Here is a 16,326-nt window from a genome sequence, read left to right as displayed (position 1 = left end):
CTGGACAAATGGTCCGGGTCGCATCTTCAGATGCATCAGCGGATATCCCTGTCACCAAGGACAAGGGTGTCCCTCCTGTGGTGGTTGCAGAGTGCTCATCTTCTAGAGGGCCGCAGATTCAGCATTCAGGACTGGGTCCTGGTGACCACGGATGCCAGCCTGTGAGGCTGGGGAGCAGTCACACAGGGAAGGAATTTCCAGGGCTTATGGTCAAGCCTGGAGACATCACTTCACATAAATATCCTGAAGCTAAGGGCCATTTACAATGCTCTAAGCTTAGCAAGACCTCTGCTTCAAGGTCAGCCGGTGTTGATCCAGTCGGACAACATCACGGCAGTCACCCACGTAAACAGACAGGGTGGCACAAGAAGCAGGAGGGCAATGGCAGAAGCTGCAAGGATTCTTCGCTGGGCGGAAAATCATGTGATAGCACTGTCAGCAGTATTCATTCCGGGAGTGGACAACTGGGAAGCAGACTTCCTCAGCAGACACGACCTCCACCCGGGAGAGTGGAGACTTCACCCAGAAGTCTTCCACATGATTATAAACCGTTGGGAAAAACTCGACCGGTATTGCGCCAGGTCAAAGGACCCTCAGGCAATAGCTGTAGACGCTCTGGTAACACCGTGGGTGTACCAGTCAGTGTATGTGTTCCCTCCTCTGCCTCTCATACCCAAGGTACTGAGAATTATAAGATGGAGAGGAGTAAGCACTATATTCGTGGCTCCGGATTGGCCAAGAAGGACTTGGTAACCGGAACTTCAAGAGATGCTCACGGAGGATCCGTGGCCTCTACCTCTAAGAAGGGACCTGCTCCAGCAAGGACCCTGTCTGTTCCAAGACTTACCGCGGCTGCGTTTGACGGCATGGCGGTTGAACGCCGGATCCTGAAGGAAAAAAGGCATTCCGGATGAAGTCATCCCTATCCTGATCAAAGCCAGGAAGGATGTAACCGCAAAACATTATCACCGCATTTGGCGAAAATATGTTGCGTGGTGCGAGGCCAGTAAGGCCCGACGGAGGAAATTCAACTGGGTCGATTCCTACATTTCCTGCAAACAGGAGTGTCTATGGGCCTGAAATTGGGGTCCATTAAGGTTCAAATTTCGGCCCTGTCAATTTTCTTCCAAAAAGAACTAGCTTCAGTCCCTGAAGTTCAGACGTTTGTAAAAGGGGTACTGCATATACAGCCTCCTTTTGTGCCTCCAGTGGCACTTTGGGATCTCAATGTAGTTTTTGGGTTCCAAAAGTCACATTGGTTTGAACCACTTAAATCTGTGGAGTTAAAATATCTCACATGGAAAGTGGTCATGCTGTTGGCCCTGGCCTGGGCCAGGCGCGTGTCAGAATTGGCGGCTTTATCCTGTAAAAGCCCTTATCTGATTTTCCATTCGGACAGGGCGGAATTGAGGACTCGTCCTCAGTTTCTCCCTAAGGTGGTTTCAGCGTTTCACCTGAACCAACCTATTGTGGTGCCTGCGGCTACTAGGGACTTGGAGGACTCCAAGTTGCTAGACGTTGTCAGGGCCCTGAAAATATATGTTTCCAGGACGGCTGGAGTCAGAAAATCTGACTCGCTGTTTATCCTGTATGCACCCAACAAGCTGGGTGCTTCTGCTTCTAAGCAGACTATTGCTCGTTGGATTTGTAGTACAATTCAGCTTGCACATTCTGTGGCAGGCCTGCCACAGCCAAAAATCTGTAACTGCCCACTCCACAAGGAAGGTGGGCTCATCTTGGGCGGCTGCCCGAGGGGTCTCGGCTTTACAACTTTGCCGAGCAGCTACTTGGTCAGGAGCAAATACGTTTGTAAAATTCTACAAAATTGATACCCTGGCTGAGGAGGACCTGGAGTTCTCTCATTTGGTGCTGCAGAGTCATCCGCACTCTCCCGCCCGTTTGGGAGCTTTGGTATAATCCCCATGGTCCTTACGGAGTCCCCAGCATCCACTTAGGACGTTAGAGAAAATAAGAATTTACTTACCGATAATTCTATTTCTCGTAGTCCGTAGTGGATGCTGGGCGCCCATCCCAAGTGCGGATTGTCTGCAATACTGGTACATAGTTATTGTTACCAAAAAATCGGGTTATTGCTGTAGTGAGCCATCTTTTCTAGAGGCTCCTCTGTTATCATGCTGTTAACTGGGTTTAGATCACGAGTTATACGGTGTGATTGGTGTGGCTGGTATGAGTCTTACCCGGGATTCAAAATCCTCCCTTATTGTGTACGCTCGTCCGGGCACAGTATCCTAACTGAGGCTTGGAGGAGGGTCATAGGGGGAGGAGCCAGTGCACACCAGGTAGTTCTAAAGCTTTACTTTTGTGCCCAGTCTCCTGCGGAGCCGCTATTCCCCATGGTCCTTACGGAGTCCCCAGCATCCACTACGGACTACGAGAAATAGAATTATCGGTAAGTAAATTCTTATTTTTTCGCTTGATAAAATATGATTGAGTATAACAATATTGTAATGTGACTAGTACGTTTCTGGGTGTCCGCCGCTGAATCTAATAATCAGCCATCGGGTGGGCATGGGAAATCTATTGGCTGGCAACCATCCTTTTGTACCTTATATAATTTATCTGCATTTTCCTTGTGGTGGAGGCTGCGCAGCTTCTTTCTGTATTCGCTTTCAGTGCTTTATTTTCCCCACACTTTATTTTTGTCTTTTTTTCCTTTATGGTTCAGGCATTGACATGATCAGCAAAATGCTGAAGATGCAAATGCTGGAGGATGAGGATGACTTGGCTTATGCGGAGACAGAGAAAAAGCAGAGAACCGATTCCACGTCGGACGGCCGCCCAGCCTGGATGAGGACGCTGCACACCACCGCCTGCAACTGGCTACACGTCATTCCACACACCCTCAGCCACCTGAAGCGCACAGTGGAGAACATAAAGGTTAGCTCCTCTCCTCTACATACATAGGAGACATCCGTATTGTGGCTGCAGCCGGTCTTACACCTAGCAGTGACATCACAGGAAGTACAGATGTGTCCTCATACATCACTGCTGCAGCCGCTCTTACACCTAGCAGTGACATCACAGGAGGTACAGATGTGACCTCATACATCACTGCTGCAGCCGCTCTTACACCTAGCAGTGACATCACAGGAGGTACAGATGTGACCTCATACATCACTGCTGCAGCCGGTCTTACACCTAGCAGTGACATCACAGTAGGTACAGATGTGACCTCATACATCACTGCTGCAGCCGCTCTTACACCTAGCAGTGACATCACAGGAGGTACAGATGTGACCTCATACATCACTGCTGGAGCCGCTCTTACACCTAGCAGTGACATCACAGGAGGTACAGATGTGACCTCATACATCACTGCTGCAGCCGCTCTTACACCTAGCAGTGACATCACAGGAGGTACAGATGTGACCTCATACATCACTGCTGCAGCCGGTCTTACACCTAGCAGTGACATCACAGTAGGTACAGATGTGACCTCATACATCACTGCTGCAGCCGCTCTTACACCTAGCAGTGACATCACAGGAGGTACAGATGTGACCTCATACATCACTGCTGCAGCCGCTCTTACACCTAGCAGTGACATCACAGGAGGTACAGATGTGACCTCATACATCACTGCTGCAGCCGCTCTTACACCTAGCAGTGACATCACAGGAGGTACAGATGTGACCTCATACATCACTGCTGCAGCCGCTCTTACACCTAGCAGTGACATCACGGGAGGTACAGATTGCTGCTCCTGGTACAGGCAGACGGTGGGTACACATTACATGGGGTATGGGCACAGATTGCTGCTCCTGGTACAGGCAGACGGTGGGTACACATTACATGGGGTATGGGCACAGATTGCTGCTCCTGGTACAGGCAGACGGTGGGTACACATTACATGGGGTATGGGCACAGACTGCTGCTCCTGGTACAGGCAGACGGTGGGTACACATTACATGGGGTATGGGTACAGATTGCTGCTCCTGGTACAGGCAGACGGTGGGTACACATTACATGGGGTATGGGCACAGATTGCTGCTCCTGGTACAGGCAGACGGTGGGTACACATTACATGGGGTATGGGCACAGATTGCTGCTTCTGGTACAGGCAGACGGTGGGTACACATTACATGGGGTATGGGCACAGATTGCTGCTCCTGGTACAGGCAGACGGTGGGTACACATTACATGGGGTATGGGCACAGATTGCTGCTCCTGGTACAGGCAGACGATGGGTACACATTACATGGGGTATGGGCACAGATTGCTGCTCCTGGTACAGGCAGACGGTGGGTAGACATTACATGGGGTATGGGCACAGATTGCTGCTCCTGGTACAGGCAGACGGTGGGTACACATTACATGGGGTATGGGCACAGATTGCTGCTCCTGGTACAGGCAGACGGTGGGTAGACATTACATGGGGTGTGGGCACAGATTGCTGCTCCTGGTACAGGCAGACGGTGGGTACACATTACATGGGGTATGGGCAGATTGCTGCTCCTGGTACAGGCAGACGGTGGGTACACATTACATGGGATATGGGTACAGATTGCTGCTCCTGGTACAGGCAGACGGTGGGTACACATTACATGGGGTATGGGCACAGATTGCTGCTCCTGGTACAGGCAGACGGTGGGTACAGATTACATGGGGTATGGGCACAGATTGCTGCTCCTGGTACAGGCAGACGGTGGGTAGACATTACATGGGGTATGGGCAGATTGCTGCTCCTGGTACAGGCAGACGGTGGGTACACATTACATGGGGTATGGGCAGATTGCTGCTCCTGGTACAGGCAGACGGTGGGTACACATTACATGGGGTATGGGCACAGATTGCTGCTCCTGGTACAGGCAGACGGTGGGTACACATTACATGGGGTATGGGCACAGATTGCTGCTCCTGGTGCAGGCAGACGGTGGGTACACATTACATGGGGTATGGGCACAGATTGCTGCTCCTGGTACAGGCAGACGGTGGGTACACATTACATGGGGTATGGGCACAGATTGCTGCTCCTGGTACAGGCAGACGGTGGGTACACATTACATGGGGTATGGGCACAGATTGCTGCTCCTGGTACAGGCAGACGATGGGTACACATTACATGGGGTATGGGCACAGATTGCTGCTCCTGGTACAGGCAGACGGTGGGTAGACATTACATGGGGTATGGGCACAGATTGCTGCTCCTGGTACAGGCAGACGGTGGGTAGACATTACATGGGGTGTGGGCACAGATTGCTGCTCCTGGTACAGGCAGACGGTGGGTACACATTACATGGGGTATGGGCACAGATTGCTGCTCCTGGTACAGGCAGACGGTGGGTACACATTACATGGGGTATGGGTACACATTGCTGCTCCTGGTACAGCAGGCTTTTTCAACCAGTGTGCCGTGGCACACTAGTGTGCCGCGACCAGTTGCAAGGTGTGCCGCGGAGCCAGAGCAGCTTCCTGCACCTTCAGAGTGAACTGTTGGCCCGGGCTCTTCTTAGAGGATTAGTCATGCTCCGGCCATGACCTATGCCTTGAAAACGATGTGATATCATAGGTCACGGCCGCCGCGTCTCACCACCCAGCCAGCCCACCCGCCTGCATACACATCTTCCAGTTCCCACCTGCATACACATCTTTCCTTGCCCACCCACATCCACACCTGCCCGACCGCTGCTCAGTATTTGCAGAACTCCACTATGAACAAACCCGCCACTGAGGGACAGGGAGTAGGACAGCTGATAATACTTGTTATTTTATTTCTCCTGTGGGGAACAATAGGATTTCAAAAGGATTTATGTGGGGAGAATATGAATTTATAGATTTATGGGGGGAACAATGTGAATAATTAATGTGGGGAGCAATAGGATTTATGTGGGGAGCAATGTGATTGTTTTTCTGTGTAGGCCAATGTACAGTATGTGTGGATTTTTTTTTTTTTTTTTTACTGTGAGGGCCAATGTATATGTTTTGTTTTTTCTGTGGGGAACTGATGGTGTGCCTTGGCAATTTTAAAATATTGTTCGGTGTGCCGCTAGTAAAAATAGGTTGAAAATCACTGTGGTACAGGCAGACGGTGGGTACACATTACATGGGATATGGGTACAGATTGCTGCTCCTGGTACAGGCAGACGGTGGGTACACATTACATGGGGTATGGGCACAGATTGCTGCTCCTGGTACAGGCAGACGGTGGGTACAGATTACATGGGGTATGGGCACAGATTGCTGCTCCTGGTACAGGCAGACGGTGGGTAGACATTACATGGGGTATGGGCAGATTGCTGCTCCTGGTACAGGCAGACGGTGGGTACACATTACATGGGGTATGGGCAGATTGCTGCTCCTGGTACAGGCAGACGGTGGGTACACATTACATGGGATATGGGTACAGATTGCTGCTCCTGGTACAGGCAGACGGTGGGTACACATTACATGGGGTATGGGCAGATTGCTGCTCCTGGTACAGGCAGACGGTGGGTACACATTACATGGGGTGTGGGTACAGATTGCTGCTCCTGGTACAGGCAGACGGTGGGTACACATTACATGGGGTGTGGGCACAGATTGCTGCTCCTGGTGCAGGCAGACGGTGGGTACACATTACATGGGGTGTGGGCACAGATTGCTGCTCCTGGTACAGGCAGACGGTGGGTACACATTACATGGGGTATGGGTACAGATTGCTGCTCCTGGTACAGGCAGACGGTGGGTAGACATTACATGGGGTATGGGTACAGATTGCTGCTCCTGGTACAGGCAGACGGTGGGTAGACATTACATGGGGTATGGGTACAGATTGCTTCTCCTGGTGCAGGCAGACGGTGGGTACACATTACATGGGGTGTGGGCACAGATTGCTGCTCCTGGTACAGGCAGACGGTGGGTAGACATTACATGGGGTATGGGTACAGATTGCTTCTCCTGGTACAGGCAGACGGTGGGTACACATTACATGGGGTATGGGTACAGATTGCTGCTCCTGGTACAGGCAGACGGTGGGTAGACATTACATGGGGTATGGGTACAGATTGCTTCTCCTGGTACAGGCAGACGGTGGGTACACATTACATGGGGTATGGGCACAGATTGCTGCTCCTGGTACAGGCAGACGGTGGGTAAAGATTGCTGCTCCTGGTGCCATATTTTACCTTACATGGCGTTGGGAAACACGTTTGCTGCTGGTTCCAGAGATATAGCACAGAAAAAACACTGAGGCATCTTGGGAGTATGGAGGGGGTAGAGAGTTACTAATTTAAATATTTAAATGTGCCTATCCCTGCTAACGCCCCGTCCGTATCCCAAGAGTTCTCCAGTGCCCCCTGTGGATTGAAAGAAAAGGATTTATCTAGTAAGTACCAAAATCTATTTTTGCATTGCAGGATCCTCTGTTCAGGTTCTTTGAACGCGAGGTAAAGATGGGCGCCAAGTTGCTTCAGGACGTGCGTCAGGATCTCACGGACGTGGTACAAGTGTGTGAAGGAAAGAAGAAACAGACAAACTATCTGCGCACTTTGATTAATGAGCTGGTGAAAGGTATGTGACTTTAGTGATGTTCCTCAGCGCATATCTCAGACAGATGAGCTGGAGACTGGGTACATATTAGACCATATATATTTCCGACACAAATCACAATGATATATTGACCATATCGTGTAATGTGTACGCTCAGTCGCGCTCATGTGGGTTATTTGCTCGGTCGTCCCATTGGACGTACTGCACGCAAAATGGGCCAGGGAACGACGACGTGCTAGAATACGGCCATGAATCATGTATATTGGTTGTACATACTGTGCGATATGTTGTTTTATAGGTCGCTTCGTCGGCCGGGCTACACATCTGATGTCCCCTATCCCAGATTCCTCCTCCATCTCCTACACATTTATCTGAACCTCCAGGACGCCTAAAACTTTCTGCTTTTCCCTCCCTTAAGGTATCCTCCCTCGGAGCTGGTCTCGCTTCACAGTTCCCGCCGGGATGACGGTCATTCAGTGGGTCGCAGATTTTAGTGAACGTATTAAACAGTTTCAAAATATATCTCAGGCCGCAGCGACCAGTGGAGCCAAAGAACTGAAGGTGAGACTAATACACGCTACATACATGATGTATGACGGAGGGATCGCCTCTGTAGGGGCCACTGATCATACATGATGTGTGACGGAGGGATCGCCTCTGTAGGTGACACTGATCATACATGATGTGTGACGGAGGGATCGCCTCTGTAGGTGACACTGATCATACATGATGTGTGACGGAGGGATCGCCTCTGTAGGGAACACGGATCGTTGCTGCAGAGGCTTATGGGTATATTACACTTCTGTACATTAGATGGCTATGATAAATAAATGCATGTGGTGGTCATATAAATGCTATACATGTCACAGATGCCCCTCTGTAATACTTCTAATAACTGTTCACACTGATTGGGGGGGGGGGGTTATATGGAGAAGTTCATCCAGTAATTGAGAAAATCAAGAGCCACTGTGTATGCCTGCCTACAGGGGTTACTGGGGGGTGGGGGAAGGGTGCCTGCCTGCAGGGGTTACTGGGGGGAGGGTGAAGGGTGCCTTTCTGCAGGGGGTGCTACTGGGGGAAGGGTGCCTGCCTGCAGGGGGTGTTACTGGGGGAAGGGTACCTGCCTGCAGGGGTTACTGGGGGGAGGGTGAAGGGTGCCTGTCTGCAGGGGTTACTGGGGGGAGGGTGAAGGGTGCCTGTCTGCAGGGGGTGCTACTGGGGGAAGGGTGCCTGCCTGCAGGGGGTGTTACTGGGGGAAGGGTACCTGCCTGCAGGGGGTGTTACTGGGGGAGGGTGAAGGGTGCCTGTCTGCAGGGAGGGTTACTGGGGGAAGGGTAAAAATAGAAATAAAGAGCGCTTGTTAGAATTATATATGTGTGTGCAAAACCTGTGGAAAAAATGATGGTTAGTGTGATGTTTACAGCCCTTTTAGGACTTTTTAAGGACCGGGTTCCAAATGAGCAAAAAAGGATTTTTATAATTCCTATCTAACCCTATCTAAATACCTGTCAGGCCGTTATAGTGTTTGGAGAGCTTCCTCATCCGTGTGCAGTGGGATCCCTCTGTGGTGTCCGCTCTCCACTGGTGAGATGTATTAGCGGCTGCTGGCTCAGATTAGCGGCTGGCGGCTATAATTAGCGGCTGACAGACGGCTGATTCCCCGTCTATGTCACGTTGTTCACGGCACTCACAGTTTGATGGAAGGTGCGGTGCCCGCTCCACGGTTAGGCTGTAGTATCGGCTGACGGCTGATCACTGTAATTAGTGACTGGCGGCTATGATTAGCGGCTAACAGCCGGCTGGTTCCCCCGTCTGTGTCACGCTTGATATTACAGTTCAATGCACAGCCTTAGGTCCTTAGAAAATAATCCAACGCGTTTCAGGCATAAGCCCGTCATCTAGGAACATCTCAACAGTGGAGAGCGGACACCACAGAGGGATCCCACCGCACACCGATGAGGAAGCTCTCCAAACACTATAACGGCCTGACAGGTATTTAGATAGGGTTAGATAGGAATTATAAAAATCCTTTTTTGCTCATTTGGAACCCGGTCCTTAAAAAGTCCTAAAAGGGCTGTAAACATCACACTAACCATAATTTTTTCCACAGGTTTTGCGCATACACATATATAATTCTAACAAGCGCTCTTTATTTCTATTTTTACAGTATATAATTTTAATAGAGCTGCTTTTAAACCCCCATTCTAGCGCAATTAAGTCTTTTATTTATAATACTGGGGGAAGGGTGCCTGCCTGCAGGGGGTGTTACTGGGGGAAGGGTGCCTGCCTGCAGGGGGTGTTACTGGGGGAAGGGTGCCTGCCTGCAGGGGGTGTTACTGGGGGAAGGGTGCCTGCCTGCAGGGGGTGTTACTGGGGGAAGGGTGCCTGCCTGCAGGGGGTGTTACTGGGGGAAGGGTGCCTGCCTGCAGGGGGTGTTACTGGGGGAAGGGTACCTGCCTGCAGGGGTTACTGGGGGAGGGTGAAGGGTGCATGTCTGCAGGGGGGGTTACTGGGGGAAGGGTGCCTGCCTGCAGGGGGTGTTACTGGGGGAAGGGTACCTGCCTGCAGGGGTTACTGGGGGAGGGTGAAGGGTGCCTGCCTGCAGGGGGGGGTTACTGGGGGAAGGGTGCCTGCCTGCAGGGGTTACTGGGGGAGGGTGAAGGGTGCCTGTCTGCAGGGGGAGGTTACTGGGGGAAGGGTGCCTGCCTGCAGGGGGGGGTTACTGGGGGAAGGGTGCCTGCCTGCAGGGGTTACCACTGGGTTTGGCTTATGTGTGTAGGTGACGCACAGCGGCATCGCACCTTTGTCCTGTGTGTGTGTAGGTGACGCACAGCGGCATCGCACGTTTGTCCTGTGTGTGTAGGTGATGCACAGCGGCATCGCACGTTTGTCCTGTGTGTGTGTGTGTGTAGGTGACGCACAGCGGCATCGCACGTTTGTCCTATGTATGTGTGTGTAGGTGACGCACAGCGGCATCGCACGTTTGTCCTGTGTGTGTGTGTAGGTGACGCACAGCGGCATCGCACGTTTGTCCTATGTATGTGTGTGTAGGTGACGCACAGCGGCATCGCTCGTTTGTCCTATGTATGTGTGTGTAGGTGACGCACAGCGGCATCGCACGTTTGTCCTGTGTGTGTAGGTGTAGGTGACGCACAGCGGCATCGCACGTTTGTCCTATGTATGTGTGTGTAGGTGACGCACAGCGGCATCGCACGTTTGTCCTGTGTGTGTGTGTGTAGGTGACGCACAGCGGCATCGCACGTTTGTCCTGTGTGTATGTGTGTGTAGGTGACGCACAGCGGCATTGCACCTTTGTCCTGTGTGTGTAGGTGACGCACAGCGGCATCGCACGTTTGTCCTGTGTGTGTGTGTAGGTGACGCACAGCGGCATTGCACCTTTGTCCTGTGTGTGTAGGTGACGCACAGCGGCATTGCACCTTTGTCCTGTGTGTGTAGGTGATGCACAGCGGCATTGCACCTTTGTCCTGTGTGTGTAGGTGATGCACAGCGGCATTGCACCTTTGTCCTGTGTGTGTAGGTGACGCACAGCGGCATTGCACGTTTGTCCTGTGTGTGTAGGTGACGCACAGCGGCATCGCACGTTTGTCCTGTGTGTGTGTGTAGGTGACGCACAGCGGCATCGCACGTTTGTGTGTGATGTGCGCAGTGAGTGTTATGCTAGCTTTATCACTCTGATTTATTTCCCCCAATAGAACATCCACGTGTGGTTGGGCGGCTTGTTTGTCCCAGAAGCTTACATCACGGCCACCAGACAGTACGTGGCTCAGGCAAACAGCTGGTCCCTGGAAGAACTGTGTCTGGAAGTGAGCGTCACCAATTCCCTCAGTGAGGTTCTGGACGCCTATAGCTTCGGAATCGCAGGTAAGCTCGCTGTAATTGCTGGATATTGTATACTGCATCCAGCCGTGTCACAGACAGCCGTACGCTACCAGCCGCGGACACATCTATATATTCTATATTTGAGATAATGGTCACTGGAGCTGCCTGCACACAATCTACAGGCGCGGTGACCAGACACGGACGGTCGCATTTCTTACGTGATCTGCCATAGGCTCAGTGTGTTGATATCTTACTCAGCAATCCGAGTGTTCCGTGCAGCGTATGTACAGCGCTGCGTATTCCGTGTCACCGCCGCCGCCAGAGCGAACCCTGTGTATCAGTGATGAATCTCATGTTTTTGCCTTTTAGGTCTGAAACTCCAAGGTGCGATCTGCACAAACAACAAGCTGTCCCTGTCTAACGCCATTTCCACGGTGCTGACGCTGACTCAGCTGCGCTGGAGCAAGCAGAGCAAAGCGGAGAGGAAGGCTAATGCGGTGAGTGCTGCCGCAGCGTAGTAATGATACTGTGTACACGGAGGTTGTACTGTGCTGCTATTGTGAGGGCGGTGGATGTAATCCCAATTCACGCACGCCATCGCGGTGGGGCCAGAGCAGAGCCGGGGGGGATTGGAGTCAGATTCTTCCCCTGCCTGCTGGAGCAGGGAATGGGTTACCAGCCATGGCCATAGGGGGCTGTCTGTCATGCGGCCCCGGGCCTCAGGATCTCTTTCTCTTGGACGGTTCATCCTGCTGCGCCGGGCCCTTACTTTCTGCTTCATGTGACTTCCCAATTGGCAGGCCGGGCACAGCAGCCGTATTCAGGGAGCAGCCTGGCCACTGCCTGCTGCGGGACTCCGGAGAGGTAAGTGTAATTATACGGGTGCGGTGTGGGCCTCCTGCACCCAATATGCCAGTTGTCACACCCCTACTCCTTCCAGGGGACTCGCTGGGACTGGGCGGGTGGCTGTGTACACTGCATTCAGGATTGGGGAGGGGGGCTCCTGTTCAGTCCTGTGTTATACAACCATTATTTTCTGTGGTCAATGGGACCTATTACCTTCCTTTCATCTTTCCTGGGAGACGGACCTGCCCGGGTCCTGTCCCGGCTTTGGGGGTGATTCCGAGTCGATTGTAGCCCTGCGATCATGACCATAGACATTCAGGGGGACGCCCAGCACAGGGCAAACCCGTCCCGCATGTCAGTGCCGCCCCCCAACGCCCCCTGCGGAAGTGCAAAAGCATCACACAGAAGCGATGCTTTTGCACTTTAGGAGCAGCTCCTGGCCAGCGCAGCTTTAGAGTGCTGGCCGGGAGTCACTCGTCGCTCCCCTGCCCGCAGCGGCTGCATGAGACGTCGCGCAGCCGCTGCGAAAAACCCCCCCTCCCCCAACTGTCCGGCCACGCCTGCGTTGGCCGGACCGCTCCCACGAAACTGCATCCAAAACACCGCTGCCCAGTGGCCGTCTGACATGCACTGCGGCTCCAGCGTATGCGCAGTTCTGACCTGATCGCACCGCTGCAATAAACGGCAGCGTGCGATCAGGTCAGAATATGACCCCCTTTGTTAGAGAAACATTATAACAGAAGGTGACTCTGATCACAAAAAATTGGCTCAAAAATCACACAACTGACATAAAAACTATTCACATTTATTAAAAACACAATAGCGATCTGTAATCACTCCTGTAGGTGGGGATCACTAATAAACGTCACTCCACAGTGTGCGCAATAATGGAATAAGTAATGAAGACTGGCCACCCCACGGGTCAGGTGCTAAGAGGTATAACGTGATCTTCTGTAAATGGGATCCTGTATTTCGGGTGACAGGGTGAATACATAGATCTCCTGTATGTCAGAGAGCCTTGGATTTGATTTATTGTTTGTACGTCTCATACGTTGGGGTTACGTTTCTTTTCCTATTTCTCTTCTCTCATTGGAGATGGGTTTTTATCCTCTCCCTATCATTCTGTACTCCTGGCCTGCCCTTCCGGGAATTATCAGACACAACTGCTCCAAAGTAGCCACTGGGTGTAGGGGGATACGGGTTTTCTGATGGTAAGTGTGAAGTGGCCAGGCTTCCTACAGAAATCCCCGGAGACAAGAGGCACATTCAGAGTTTGTATAAATGTAATGCGTTGTCTTTTCCTGACGTTTTCTGACCCCCTCTTCTTCTTCTTCTTCTTCTTCTTCTTCTTCTTCTTCTTCTTCTTCTTCTTTTAGGTCACCTTGCCTGTTTACCTGAACTTCACCCGCGCCGACTTGATCTTCACGGTTGACTTTGACATTGCCACCAAAGAGGACCCGCATAGCTTCTATGAGCGGGGGGTGGCGATCCTGAGCACAGAGTAACAGTAGACGTGTAGTAAGCGCTTGTAGTTGTTCGTGTTGCTCAGTTCTGTGGATGCAGGGGATGTTTAATGGAGCGGTCATGTGGTTGGATGGTGATATGTTGGTTGGGGACGTGGTCGACGGGAATGTGATTTAGAAAGACGGATGATGGAATAAAATATGGAAATGTCCTTATCGGGAAAGGGAAGTCGCATCGCATTATGTGGAGAGAGTCTTTGGTAGGTTACAGTCAGAAGGAAACACGTTTATGTGTAACTTTTACATGTGTTCTTTATATAACTGCTTGGTGTTATTTTAAGCTATTAAAAACTCTGCAATACGTGACCTGTGAGTTGTTGTTTATTATGGGTATTTATATCTACTGAAAGCTTGAAGAGCGCAGGTGTTATGTAGTTACTTATACACCTATATGCAGTATTCTTATCATTGCTTCTCTGTAAGGCTTCAGAATATAGCTACACCCCAATCGTGTTCCCTGCTGTGGAATTCTCATGTTCCGCGTCACTCACAGGACAGCGACTGATGGGCAGATATTAACGATCTCCGAGATCTCTTCCAAACTATGGTCCCCCTGTGTTTACACGCTGTAAGTCAGGCTGTAGGAGCACAGAAGGGCTGGGGGCAACGGCAGGATGTGGAGGAGGTCCAGGACTGTAGGAGCATCAAAAGAGGTCTCCTCCTGCAGCACCAAGCTATCCCTGACCCCTTACACCTCCTTGGGGAACACATTCTACTCAGAGTAGCAGCTCCTCCAGCCTGAGCACACCCTAACAGCAGTGCTGAGAGGATGAGAGTGATCACAAGGTGTAGGGAGCAGGGACCGCAGGGGGTGTGTGTAGGGAGCAGGGACCGCAGGGGGAGTGTGAAGGGAGCAGGGACCGCAGGGGGGGGGGGGGGGGGGGGGGGGTTGTAGGGAGCAGGGACCGCAGGGGGAGTGTGTAGGGAGCAGGGACCGCAGGGGGGGGGGGGGGGGTGTAGGGAGCAGGGACCGCAGGGGGGGGGGGGGTGTAGGGAGCAGGGACCGCAGGGGGAGTGTGTAGGGAGCAGGGACCGCAGGGGGAGTGTGTAGGGAGCAGGGACCGCAGGGGGGGGGGGGGTGTAGGGAGCAGGGGGAGTGTGTAGGGAGCAGGGACCGCAGGGGGGGGGGGGGGGGTGTAGGGAGCAGGGACCGCAGGGGGAGTGTGTAGGGAGCAGGGACCGCAGGGGGAGTGTGTAGGGAGCAGGGACCGCAGGGGGGGGGGGGGTGTAGGGAGCAGGGACCGCAGGGGGAGTGTGTAGGGAGCAGGGACCGCAGGGGGGGGGGGGGTGTAGGGAGCAGGGGGAGTGTGTAGGGAGCAGGGACCGCAGGGGGGGGGGGGGGTGTAGGGAGCAGGGACCGCAGGGGGAGTGTGTAGGGAGCAGGGACCGCAGGAGGGGTGTGTAGGGAGCAGTGACCGCAGGGGTGGGGTGTAGGGAGCAGGGACCGCAGGGGGTGTGTGTAGGGAGCAGTGACAGCAGGGTGTGGCGTGCGTAGGAAGCAGGGTGGGTGTGTGTGTAGGAAGCAGGGGCCGCAGGTTGTGTGTGTGTGTGTGTGTGTGTGTGTGTGTGTGTGTGTGTGTAGAGAGCAGGGGCCACAGGGTGTGTGCGCGCTTGGGCAGGGGCCGCAGGGTGTGGGTGTGTGTAGGGAGCAGGGTGTGTGCGCGTAGGGAGCAGGGTCTGCAGTGTGTGTGTGCACGCAGGGTCTGCAGGGGGTGTGTGTGTGTGTGTGTAGGGAGCAGGGGCCCGCAGGGTGTGTGTGTGTGCTTGGGCAGGGACCGCAGGGTGGGTGTGCGTGCGTAGGGAGCAGGGGCCGCAGGGTGTGGGTGTGTGTAGGGAGCAGGGTCTACAGGGTGCTCGCGTGTAGGGAGCAGGGTCTGCAGGGGGGGGGGAGAGGGGTGCGCGCGCGTAGGGATCGGGGGCCGTAGGGGGCGGGGACCGCAGGGTGCGCGCGCAGGGACCGCAGGGTGTGTGTGTGCGCAGGGACCGCATGTGTGTGCGTGCGTAGGGACCGCAGGGTGTGTGTGCGCGCGTAGGGACCGGGGAGGGAGGGGGGTGTGCGCGTGTAGAGAGCGGGGACCGCAGGGTGGGTGTGCACGTAGAGAGCGGGGTCCGCAGGCTGGGTGTGCGCGTAGGGAGCAGGGTGTGGGTGTGTAGGGAGCGGGGATCACCATTACTAATCTCTCAGGCAGGAGACTCCAAACACGTATTGTCCTTACTGTTAAGAAACCTTTACGTCTCTGTGTACGAAATCTCCTCTCTTCTAACCTAAGCGAGTGTCCACGTGTCTTCTGTGATAATCTTACCAAAAAAAGATCCCCCGCAAGCTCTGTGTATTGTCCCCTTATTTATTTGTAAATGTTGATCATGTCCCCTCTTAGTCTCCTCTTTTCCAGTGTAAACATTTCTAGCCTATCAAGTCTTTCCTCGTATTCCAGCGTTTCCATCCCCTTAATTAGTTTGGTCGCCCTCCTCTGAACCTTTTCTAGTTTCAGGATATTCTTTTTGAAGTATGGAGCCCAAAATTGTGCACAGTACAGATGGAGCCACGTTTATCTTGGCTTCTCTGCTGCACCTAGGCACACCATGGTCTATTAGCATAAACCTTTCATCTATTGTTCTCAGCTGCAAT

General features: G+C 53.0%; 1 protein-coding gene across 1 annotated transcript in view; it reads left to right on the top strand.

The window, feature by feature from the left end:
* DYNC1H1 (dynein cytoplasmic 1 heavy chain 1) overlaps positions 1 to 14,003 on the top strand; it is a 117,632-nt gene extending 103,629 nt beyond the window's left edge. Inside the window, exons 73-78 of the mRNA XM_063948631.1 lie at positions 2,687 to 2,898; positions 7,356 to 7,509; positions 7,907 to 8,049; positions 11,202 to 11,370; positions 11,698 to 11,825; positions 13,551 to 14,003. Of these exons, the coding sequence (XP_063804701.1) occupies positions 2,687 to 2,898; positions 7,356 to 7,509; positions 7,907 to 8,049; positions 11,202 to 11,370; positions 11,698 to 11,825; positions 13,551 to 13,679 (935 nt within the window). The 3' untranslated portion in view covers positions 13,680 to 14,003. The remainder of the gene's footprint in view (positions 1 to 2,686; positions 2,899 to 7,355; positions 7,510 to 7,906; positions 8,050 to 11,201; positions 11,371 to 11,697; positions 11,826 to 13,550) is intronic.
* The last annotated feature ends 2,323 nt before the right edge of the window (positions 14,004 to 16,326 follow it).

The sequence above is a fragment of the Pseudophryne corroboree genome, chromosome 12 (genome assembly GCF_028390025.1).
Source record: "Pseudophryne corroboree isolate aPseCor3 chromosome 12, aPseCor3.hap2, whole genome shotgun sequence".
Taxonomy (NCBI): domain Eukaryota; kingdom Metazoa; phylum Chordata; class Amphibia; order Anura; family Myobatrachidae; genus Pseudophryne; species Pseudophryne corroboree.
The sequence above is the reverse complement of the archived record's forward strand: the minus strand, read 5'-3'. Positions and strand labels throughout refer to the sequence as shown.